At 38.4% G+C, this 10818-nt stretch overlaps 1 protein-coding gene across 3 annotated transcripts; it reads left to right on the plus strand.

The window, feature by feature from the left end:
* The first annotated feature begins 6 nt into the window (after positions 1-6).
* On the plus strand, positions 7-10454 carry KBTBD8 (kelch repeat and BTB domain containing 8). Of its 3 annotated transcripts, none has more exons than XM_026857680.1 (4): positions 7-25; positions 2304-2514; positions 3189-4303; positions 6816-10454. In XM_026857680.1, exons 1-4 carry the CDS (start codon positions 10-12, stop codon positions 7277-7279), a joined length of 1806 nt encoding a protein of 601 aa, XP_026713481.1. In that variant the 5' UTR covers positions 7-9; the 3' UTR covers positions 7280-10454. The 3 variants fall into 3 exon arrangements, with proteins under 3 accessions (XP_026713481.1, XP_026713482.1, XP_026713483.1); XM_026857681.1 differs by having other exon boundaries at positions 2355-2514; XM_026857682.1 differs by lacking the exon at positions 7-25 and adding an exon at positions 364-1031 and having other exon boundaries at positions 2355-2514.
* Positions 10455-10818: the final 364 nt, after the last annotated feature.

Here is a 10818-nt window from a genome sequence, read left to right on the forward strand (position 1 = left end):
GCCCCGAGAATGGCAGCGTTAGGAGGTCGGTGCGGCCGCGCCAGCGGGACAGGGGAACGGGCTGAAGCGGGAGAGCGGCCTGTGGGGTGGGGCGCCCGGCGAGGGGTCGCTGCTGAGGGGTGTTAGGGCCTGTGTGTTGAGGGGTGTCTCTGTGGGGGGCATGTAGGGGAGGGGGGTTGCGGCCTCTCAGCTGAGGGGCGTCGGGGAGGGTGTTCCGCGGGGGGGGCGTGGTGGTGTCCGTGAGGAGCACCGTGTGAAGGAGGGGGCGTGCGTGGGGTCCCTGGGCTGAGGGGTGACTGTGAGGGGCAGGGGTGCTTGGCTAAGGGGCCTCCAGGCTTCCCCTCCAGGGTAGGGTGTCGCTTTTGGACGGGGAAGGTGATAACAGGAGGGTGCCTGGGAGGTGCCTGTGGGGGAAGGGGGTCAGGGCTGTGAGGTAAGAGTGCGCCTGAGAGAGGGTAGAGAGCAGTACCCTGTGAGGGGAGGTGTGCAGTGGGCTTTGTTAGGGTGGAAGGAGGGTTTCCTGTGAGGGACACCCCTGCTTTGTGGTCTGTGTGAGGAGAGCTGTGTCGAGAGGGAGGAGGGGCTATCCGTGTTGAAAGGGTTTTATGAAGGTGAACATGTGGGGAGTGGAGAAGGGAAGGGTGCCTGAGAAATGAATGTGGAGAGTATTTTGGGGTGATGTTGGAGGAACAGAGGTAACATTTTGAGGTGCAAGTGAGAGGAATATTAATAGAGGAAAAATGCTTGGGACAGGAGGGAGAAAATGAAGGTGATTAAAGTGACTGGGAAGGTTTCATGGGGTGAAAGCTGTAATGTGGATATTGTCAAGAATTGAATAGAAAAACTGGAATATAGGGACGAGTATCTATTCCAGCACTGGAAGCTGCCTTGATTGCATGTGCTCATTGCCCAAGTGACTGGCAGGGTCAGAGAGGAACTATTTCACATCTTTTCCACTGTTAGAAAGTGAATTAAACTCTTTTGCAATGGGAGCTACTTGAGAGTTCTCTTGTACATTAAAGTGTTGATAAGTAGGAAGCCTTGGAGCCGATCTAGCAAAGTATTATTTACTTGTAATTTGCTCACTAGTGATTAAAATTGTTTCTAAACAAGTTCAAGTACAAATTCTCACCTTCCCTAATGATTGGTTAGTTTTGAATGTTGGAACTCAGTTACTGTGATAAACTCCCCTGTTGTAGATCTTACCTTTAAGTATTTACTTATGTATATCAGGAAAAAAAATGGTTTGAAGACTTTTCATAACAGTACTTTGAAGAGACACTGACAATATTTGGCCCCAAGCCTGCCATGAGAAATGTGTGCCCAACAGCAGATCCCTACTGATTTAATTGTGACTGTGTTCAAAGCTGTGTCTGAATTCTGAGTAAGAGAAATTGTAACTGCTGTATATCACCACGAGTTAGAGTTTAAATCTCCTATTCATCATCAACATTGTTGTTCGCTATCCTCTTTGGCCCTTTGTGCTGCCCAAAATTTGTTGGAAGCATTCTCTGTTGCAGTCAGCAGCTTTACCTGATTTGCAGCTCTTGATACCTAATGTTTTTCTTTTGAGCTCTCCTTTGTTGTTGTTGGATAAAAATTTTGTTGCTGTTATGAAACTTATTTTTGTGCTTGAGATATTGCTCAATTTTCACTTTGGGATTTACTTCATTAAGCATATCACAGGTTACTTAGAAGCCTATGCTCCACTTGATATGTTTCCACAACGAGCTCCTTCACACCTGAGTAATTTTAAATGATAATTGTATCTTATTTGTAAAGAGAAACATGCAACTTTATACACAAATTTATCTGAGTTTAAGTTTGTTGTCTGACATGCTTACCAGGGCTGTTTCATGAGTCTACCATATTAACCATAACTTGTGTAAGTTAGTAGCTGGTTCCTGTTTCGGTGTGGAGTTAAGCGCATACAGACTTGCGTAATGGTGATGAAGGTTGTGGGCTTATTTTATGCGTTATTTCTTTTTCCCATTTTATAAGTCAGTAAGCACTGTAATTCTTGATTTAATTTCCTCCCTCCCAAGTGATATGTAATAAATACAAACTATTTATATGATTTTTTCTTAATATTAATGAGTATAATTTTAGAGGTTAGCAGTAAACTACATGTATATTAGGAAAAGGGCAGAAAAAAAAATTGAAGTATCATTATATCTTTAGTGACCCTTGAAAATGTTAGACCTGCTCTTGATGGATGGTGACAGTGAGAAAGTATGGAATATTAATTTCTACTAGTTCTTGGGGGGGGGGGGGGGTTAAACAGTTTCAATTTTGCTTTGTAGAACCAAGTAAGTTTTCACAAACACTGAACGGAATTCCTTCTTCAAACTCAGTCAGCAGCGGGATGGACCCCTTCCATGCTTGTAGTATTCTTCAACAGCTTAAAACCATGTATGATGAAGGACAGCTGACGGATATCGTAGTGGAAGTGGATCATGGAAAAACATTCTCCTGTCATAGGAATGTTCTTGCTGCAATCAGTCCTTATTTCAGGTACAATAGTCCATTGTTCTAGTGGTGATCAAAAGCAGAATTATAACTTATTTTTGCTAAATGAAAACTTTAAAAAATTACACCTATACTAATATTCCATTATACTAATATTCCCTTTAACTATTGACAATATAGTGCACCTAGTACATAAGGATTATTGTTCTCTTTAACATCAATAAATTATCAGTGTCTGTTTATCAAAGGAGAGTTTCACTGGAGAAAATATAACACTAGTTAAAAAAACAAACAAACAAAAATGCCTCCAGTATTGAGGGTATCTTGGATACAGTAAGAGCATAGTTAAATTACTTGTTTCTTTTGAAAGTTATATATTCCAGTGTGCTAGAACATGCATATGGAATAACATGTTGAAAGTTGAGTGCAAAGACTTGGCTGTGTAAAGAGCTTTGTTTGTAAACTGACTAAATTTTAATATGGGGTTAGGGAGATAACTAAGCAAGAAATTTCAGCTTGCCACTTCTATTGTTAAGTAAGTCTAGAACTAATCTTAAATTTAGGTACCCAAACAGGACAGTGTAACATCACTGATAAAAATTATTTGTGCTGATATAAGGGCGAATGCATTGTGATTAGCTGTACAATATAATTTAATTTCTTATACCTGTAGCTAGAAGGTAATTGCAAATAAACTGCTAAATATTTTTCTTTTGTAGATCTATGTTCACTAGCGGCCTTACAGAGAGTACCCAGAAGGAAGTTCGTATAGTTGGTGTTGAAGCAGAGTCAATGCATTTAGTATTGAACTACGCATATACCTCCAGAGTAATGCTGACAGAGGCCAATGTTCAAGCTTTGTTCACTGCAGCTAGTATCTTCCAGATCCCTTCCATACAAGACCAGTGTGCTAAATATATGATCAGTCATTTGGACCCACAGAACTCCATTGGGGTGTTTATCTTTGCTGATCACTATGGTCATCAGGAACTCAAAGACAGATCGCAAGACTACATTCGTAAAAAGTTTCTGAGTGTCACCAAAGAGCAAGAATTTCTTCAGTTGAGAAAAGACCAACTGATAAGTATACTCAACAGTGATGATTTAAATATAGACAAAGAAGAACATGTTTATGACAGCATTATAAGGTGGTTTGAGCATGAACAAAATAAGAGAGAAGTGCACCTTCCAGAAATATTTGCCAAATGCATTCGTATGCCTCTGTTGGAAGAAACATTTTTAGAGAAAATCCCTCCCATGTTTGCACAGGCTATGGCCAAAAGCTGTGTACAAAAGGGACAACATAGTGCCAATGGCTACACACAACGGCTTGGAATGACCGCTTCTGAAATGATCATATGCTTTGATGCTGCCCACAAACACTCAGGAAAGAAGCAAACAGTGCCTTGTTTAGATTCAGACACAGGGAGAGTGTTTAAACTATGCAAGCCACCAAATGACTTGAGGGAGGTTGGAATTCTTGTATCTCCTGATAATGATATTTATATTGCAGGTGGTTACAGACCAAGCAGCAGCGAGGTCTCCATTGACCACAGAGCAGAGAGTGATTTTTGGATGTATGATCACTCTGGCAATAGGTGGATTCCGAAAGCTCCTTTGTTGCGAGCCAGAATAGGCTGCAAATTGGTTCATTGCTGTGGTAAACTGTATGCAATAGGTGGTCGTGTTTATGAAGGAGATGGGCGAAACTCACTCAAGTCTGTGGAGTGTTATGACAGCCGAGAGAACTGTTGGACAGCTGTCTGTCCAATGCCTGTAGCAATGGAGTTTCATAGTGCTGTGGAATATAAGGATAACATCTATGTTTTACAGGGTAAGGTGGTTTGACTGACTATATGGTGTTTTATTGGAAGTGGGTATCGTTCAGTCCAACTGTCTGTGCTCTCTTAAGCATCTTAGAAAACCTGTTTACTGGACACTTGAAGAGTGTCCTGGGTCAATAGGGTGGGAGGAAAGCTAGGGAGAGCTGTGGGTGAGGAGGAGGGAGGTTGCTGCTGAAGTCTCCTGTCCAGGGAATGTGTCACTAAGTTGTGGTATTGAGTTATTGCACAAACAGCAGTTTTGGTGGTGTTCTAAGCCAACAGGACAATATTAAATTTTACTATGAAAATTCTTTATTGAATCTTTATCTGGGTGAAATGCACCAAAGTTGAAGAAAAGATACCGTCCTGTGAAAAAGCACTTTCCGTTTTGTTTAGCTAAACCTGTGAAAATTCCTGGTGTCTGTATTCTTGGTAACATGTAAAAGTACAAGGCCTTCCTTTCTTGAAGTCTTCCTGGTAACTGAGAAAGATGGTTTATCTCTTCCTAGTTAATGCCGTTTCTTTGGTCAGTAATTATAGTACTGCCTTTATGTCCTTTCTTCCGGTAAATGATCAGATTTGCTGGTGTATCAGATATTGATTCTTAAATGAATAAAAAAGCTCATTATTGGGATAGATCAAATTTATTCTTCCCTTTATTTATGGGATTTATATAAAATACGTATTTGTATGTATGCACAAGCCATATAGCAGTCTACACTTAAAAGTGCTGAGACTGGGCTATGAGCCTGTAGTAAGAGTCCCAAGAACTAGAAAGAAAGGAGGAGGTGGGTGTGTTTGTTATATTTTGCTAAGGACCACCTCTCTGTAAACACCTTCAGAAGTTGGGGTCTTGGATCTATACCAGCTCCCTCTTAGGGTCACTCTCCTTACAAAGCTGGACCATGGGAAAGAACGGGTTAGAGAATGCTGTAAGGTCGTTGTTATTTACCGGAAGAAGTCAACCTGATTTCTTGACTTTGCATTCCTGCCACTTGATAAAGGTTGGTGGGCTTCTGCAGGATTTGCAGAGAGTTGTCATCTTCTTTTGTTGTTTCTGTATCGGGCTTAACTCTGTGGCTCTAAATAATTCTGTTACACTAGCAAGTTCTCTCAGCCTGTCTTTTCTGTTGGGTCAGACATCTGCTTTAGATGGTTAAAAGGAATGCTGAGGAATATTTGACTTGGTAGAGTATTCATTCATCCTCTAAATGTTTTAGAACTGCTGAAAAGTGGATATTATAACCTATAGAGTAAGAGTGCATCTGGTTTACAAATTTTAGCTGCACTAATTCTATGCTTCAGTGGTTTAAACGACAACTCAGTGCTCATATAACTAAGCAAACTGCTTCACTATGCTAACCAGCAAATTATAGATTTGTGTGATGGAAAATAGGCAACTTTTCTATTTGAGTGTGGTAGATAAAACCTTGACTGAGTTGCACTGAAGTAGTATAACAAAGTTAACTTTCAGTAATTTTTCTAGAGAAGCTCATAAGTTTGAAATAGTCAAGAAAGATTGATGAGAGTATTAAAATGCCAGCAGAATGCCAGCATCAGTCATAGGAGATTACACTGTGGAACAAAAATGAATAATCAAAAAATGTATTATCTGTAAGACTTAATCTCTTAAACTATGTTCCACCCATTTTACTGTATTATTTCTGTATTCTTTATTATACTTGAGGTGCTCGGTTACACAGCAGCTTGGTTAAAATTCTTAAAATAGCCATGTGAATATAATTTGAGTTATACTAATATTTGGCAAATGTTAGACCTTTCTTCCCCCAGGCTTTACAAAAGACAAGGTGGTTTTTATCCATGTTCTTTTCATCAAGTTTGCAGAGCATGAGCTTTCAGTCATCGGAACTTCCATTATCTACAGTCTGTAGCTGCTACTCTGTGCAGTCAACAGAAGAGAGGTTTTATAATCTAACTGCAAAACTAATGATGAATCAGTAGTTTCATGCAAGTATTCACCTGGCATCCTTTTAAGCAAATCAACCTAAATGTGTAACCCAGCCATCTGATACAAGTAGCTTCAAAATCTGTGTAGTACCAGACACAATAATTTGCTCAGATTTAACAGCTTTCAGGCACTGAATTCTGAGACTCTATGGTCTGTAGATGACACGTCACGAAGATGTTAAAGAACAAAACAAATTTCAGACATTTCAGGACTGGAATCTTGAAATATTTTGTCATTAAGCATGGTTCAGAAGTAGTAAAGGATAGCTAGGAAATATGTAAACCACTGTATTTCTGATATGTTTTAAATTCCTCCTTCATTTGGAATAGGAGCTCAGAGTAGTTCTTACTCATGCTATTAATATTTTTGTAATACACTTGAAAGAAAGCAGGTGATGGTGCTAGGTTTTTTTTTTTGTGATTGGATCAAAGCTTTTAAAAATTGGTAGACCGTTTCTGTCTGTGGAAGAACATACCTGAAACCTTAGTAGCTGCAGAATTGCTGTTCTGGAAATGAAGCGTAAGTTATGTTTTATTTTTCCTCTCTCTTTTCAGGGGAATTTTTTCTCTGCTATGATCCTCAGAAGGATTACTGGGGATTTTTGACCCCAATGACTGTGCCTAGAATCCAAGGCTTGGCAACTGTATACAATGACTCCATCTACTACATAGCTGGAACCTGTGGAAACCATCAACGTATGTTTACCGTAGAGGCCTATGACATTGAACAAAATAAGTGGACTCGAAAAAAAGACTTCCCCTGTGATCAGTCCATTAATCCGTATATAAAACTTGTACTCCTCAAAAATAAACTCCATCTGTTTGTCAGAGCTACTCAAGTCACTGTTGAAGAACATGTTTTCAGAACCAGCAGGAAGAATTCACTCTACCAATATGATGAGGTTACTGACCAATGGCAAAAAGTATACGAGACTCCAGATAGGCTCTGGGATTTAGGCCGGCATTTTGAATGTGTTGTTGCTAAATTGTATCCGCAGTGTCTTCAGAAAGTTATTTAATTTTTTTTTTTTTCAGTAACAGGCCTTTAAGTGGTAATCTGATGCTAGAGAAAACATGTCTTAAAAGAAAACAAAGAAATTCTGTCAGTATTTATTGTAAGCTGAAACAGACAGTTTTTTGTATATGGGGATGGGTGCTCTTTAAAGGTTGCAGTCTGGGGAGGGAATTACTGGTTCAGTTTCATATATACTGATATTTTCCTGGGAAATGAGAAGGAGGTTACAAAGTGCAATTATCAGCATTTTTTTTTTCTGGTAAACACTTAATCATGTCATACTAGAGGGGTGTTTTTGTGGTAAGAGCAAATTAAGTGGAAGAGCCAGGATAACTATGCACTACAGTGAAAGAAAATCTGGCATTAATAGCTAAGGATGTCCAAGATGTTTTGAAGTGACTTTTCTTCTTTTTCTCTTTTTTTTTTAAATACGGGTAAAATTTGAGGCAATATCGCTAAGATTTTTTTTTTCTTTTATTTTAGATTGCAAGTACATAGAGGAATGGTAGATCCTGATTCATAATGATCTTTTTTTTTGTACTGTTTTTGAAGTCTGATAAAGATGTTTGATGTTGTTTGTGCACTACAGTTTGGGAGGAAAAACTCCAGTCAGAATTGGAACGTGGAGTACCTTTGCCCCGGATGGAGGCCTGTTCAGATTACTGTACCACTTCCTGTCTGTGGGTTTTTGTTAAAACTGAGCTTAATGATGGGGGGAGGGGGAGTGGAAATCCCAACACCTATTTTCTGCCACACAGATGTAGTGCTGTAAAAACATTTTTTTGACACTGCTTAAAACCTTTTTTTTTTTTTTATCCCATAAAGGGCTCTAACCCAAAAGTTGATGGTGCTAGTACATTTTTAATATTTGTCTGAAATGGGCTAGCCTTATGCTGCTCTTTAAGACAGCCTGTTATTTTTCATGGAGTGTGTGTCTGTCTTCAGGCCCTGTCCTGTCATCGTATTGTCTTTTTTAACATAACATTTTTACTGCAGTGGTATTCTTGCACAGAATGGTGACAGGATATGGCCTTAATAATATTGATTTTTTTTTTTTTTTTTTTTTTTTTCACTAAAGTACAGTGCTACGTGCAGAGTTGGCATGTGCTTCAGTAATTTGGAAAAGTGTGGCTTAACTTTACAAGTTTTTCTTTTCTCCCTGCAGTCAGGCCCTCAAATACCTTCTATTTCATTCTGATCTATAATGTGAAAATTTGCACTACTGAGCTGTCTTAATTTTACAGATTATTAAAGCAAAATTGGCAATAAGTGTCCATGGCTTAAATAATAATCTTAGATGCAAATACAGAATAGGGATCCAATATATTGCAACACTTTTCTCTATGTATTTAACATTTAGCTTATTTTTAAGAAGTAAATAAGTTCAGAGTTCAGCCTCTACTTTCAGTAGTAAAAACTGGATTTAAAAGGGAAAAGATGAATCCTAAAACTTGTATCAGCTGTAACTTGTCAGGTTTAACTTGTTACAGCTCTAATTTTTGCAGAGCTGTGAGTATGCTATCTTACTCTTCCCTATTTTCTCGGTTGATCTGAGTAAACCAGGTAACTCGAAATGGCAGTGGCCATCACGGGCTGTAAGTGCTTACCATTATCTGGCTTAACAGCTGATATTTCAGTAAGCCAAATACTTAGCTCATTGTTTTCCCCCCTGGCATGGCTGAGGATTTGGATTATGTTTGTTTACTATGTAGTCTTACTGTTTCCAAATGGAATCTTTCTAATACATGAAAATACTCCCCTGGTTCTATTTCTTAATTCTTGCACAAAATGTTTAAAAGGCAAAAACAAACAAAAAACTGTGAAATGAAAAGGAAAACAAAAAAAATGCCTCTTTGCATTACATACCTCATCTTCCAGAGATTCACCAAACTGCTTCTTTCAAATGCGAGCGCCTGATTTTTTTCTGAAGTTGAAAATTCTTGCTAAGACTGCATTTTCCTACAGTGTTGAGGTGTGTTCCTTTGTTTAGTTTTCTTCTGGATACTGTTTTATATATATCCATAGCCAAGAATAAGAGGGTTTTTTTAAAAGTACAACTAATTTAATTTTAAAAATTATCCTTAGTCCTTGGCTAGCTCTCTTTGCGCTGATGTAGGCCTCTAGCTGCAAGCTTTCTGAAGCACCCTCCCTAACAGTGTTGCATTTGTGTGTAAAACCATTTTTTTTTTTTTTGCAAAGTGTTAATGTAACTTTTTTCTTGTTTTTTTTTCTTTTTTTTTTTTAAGCTTGGTTGAATATTTACAAGACTTCTTGCTGCTTTTTGACAATCTTCTATATTTATTTAGTAGAACAAATTTCAATATATTACTTGAAACTATGAAATAGAATTGAGTTAGCAATTGACTGGTCATGTGATGTATAGAAGTACAATATGCTGTGGTTAATTCTGCAGTAGGTTTGTTAATTTTGTTTATCTGCACTAAAGTACGAAGATCTCCATTCTGTTTAACCATTCAAACTGGGGGTGTGATCCAAGTCTGTAATGTGTTTAAAAGCTAAATCCTGGAACTTGCCGTGGGAGTAGAATATACTAAATCTTGTGCATGAGGAGTTTGTTGAGACAGTAATGTAGCTGTGACATTTTGCCAATTCTTAAATGCTTCTACATTTTGCTGAAAGTCAGATTCCTGGTAAAGTTTTGCTTTAGAGTCAGGCTTAAGTAAACTTGCACAGCACAAAAAAAAAAATGCACCAAAGGTACTGATAATATTTAAACAGTAATCTGTGCATTTTCCCCAGTTCATATTTTTTCTGCATTCGTTTATTTCCCTTTATTAAATGAATTTCTAGTGTTGTAAGGACTTACATGAGTGTAAATCTCTTTTCCAAAATTATTAGTTACTTTAGAAGGAAACATTTTGTAATTTCCACTTGATTCCATCGGTAAAATTTAGAATAACTAAAAGCAGTTTTGGTGCACCAAACATGCAGTGTGTGTGTGTGTGTATGTTCCACAAGAAATCGAAGAGCTCCCTGTTCGTAAGGCTGTTTAGAAATGGCATCCAACATTCAGTGCTCAGGTATGTTAGTAAGAAGTACTGTAGTCCTATGAGGGCAAATGTGTGGATTTTTAAACATTTTGCCATAATTGCACAATTTTGCATTTTTACTTAATGTCATGTTATGTTTCTTAAAATAAACCTATTGTTGAAATACAATGGAGTTCAACTGGTGATGTGATAAATCTCTTGCATTTTAGTAGATTTCTGAAAATTAACCCAATGATATGTCCTTTTGATGCTTGTTTAGTTTCTGCACTTGTGTGTCTCAGCTGTACGTAATGTCACTTTTTTTTAAGGCAGCACTATGCTGTTGCTTGAGGTGGAAGGTGCTTTGTTCTGCTTTTTTGTCTTGTTCCTTGTGGCTACTCAGATCTGACTTCTCTCATTTGCTTACACAGGGGTGATGCTTTCTTTCCTCTTCCTTTTCTCCCTGCCTGGGCTGGAGCTGACATCCCAGCAAGAATGTCAGGCAGGGCTTTCCAGTCTGTATATTGGAAAACCCTGAAATGCTTAGTGCTGA

Source organism: Athene cunicularia (assembly GCF_003259725.1).
Source record: "Athene cunicularia isolate RWA chromosome 12 unlocalized genomic scaffold, athCun1 chr12_part1, whole genome shotgun sequence".
NCBI classification, from domain to species: domain Eukaryota; kingdom Metazoa; phylum Chordata; class Aves; order Strigiformes; family Strigidae; genus Athene; species Athene cunicularia.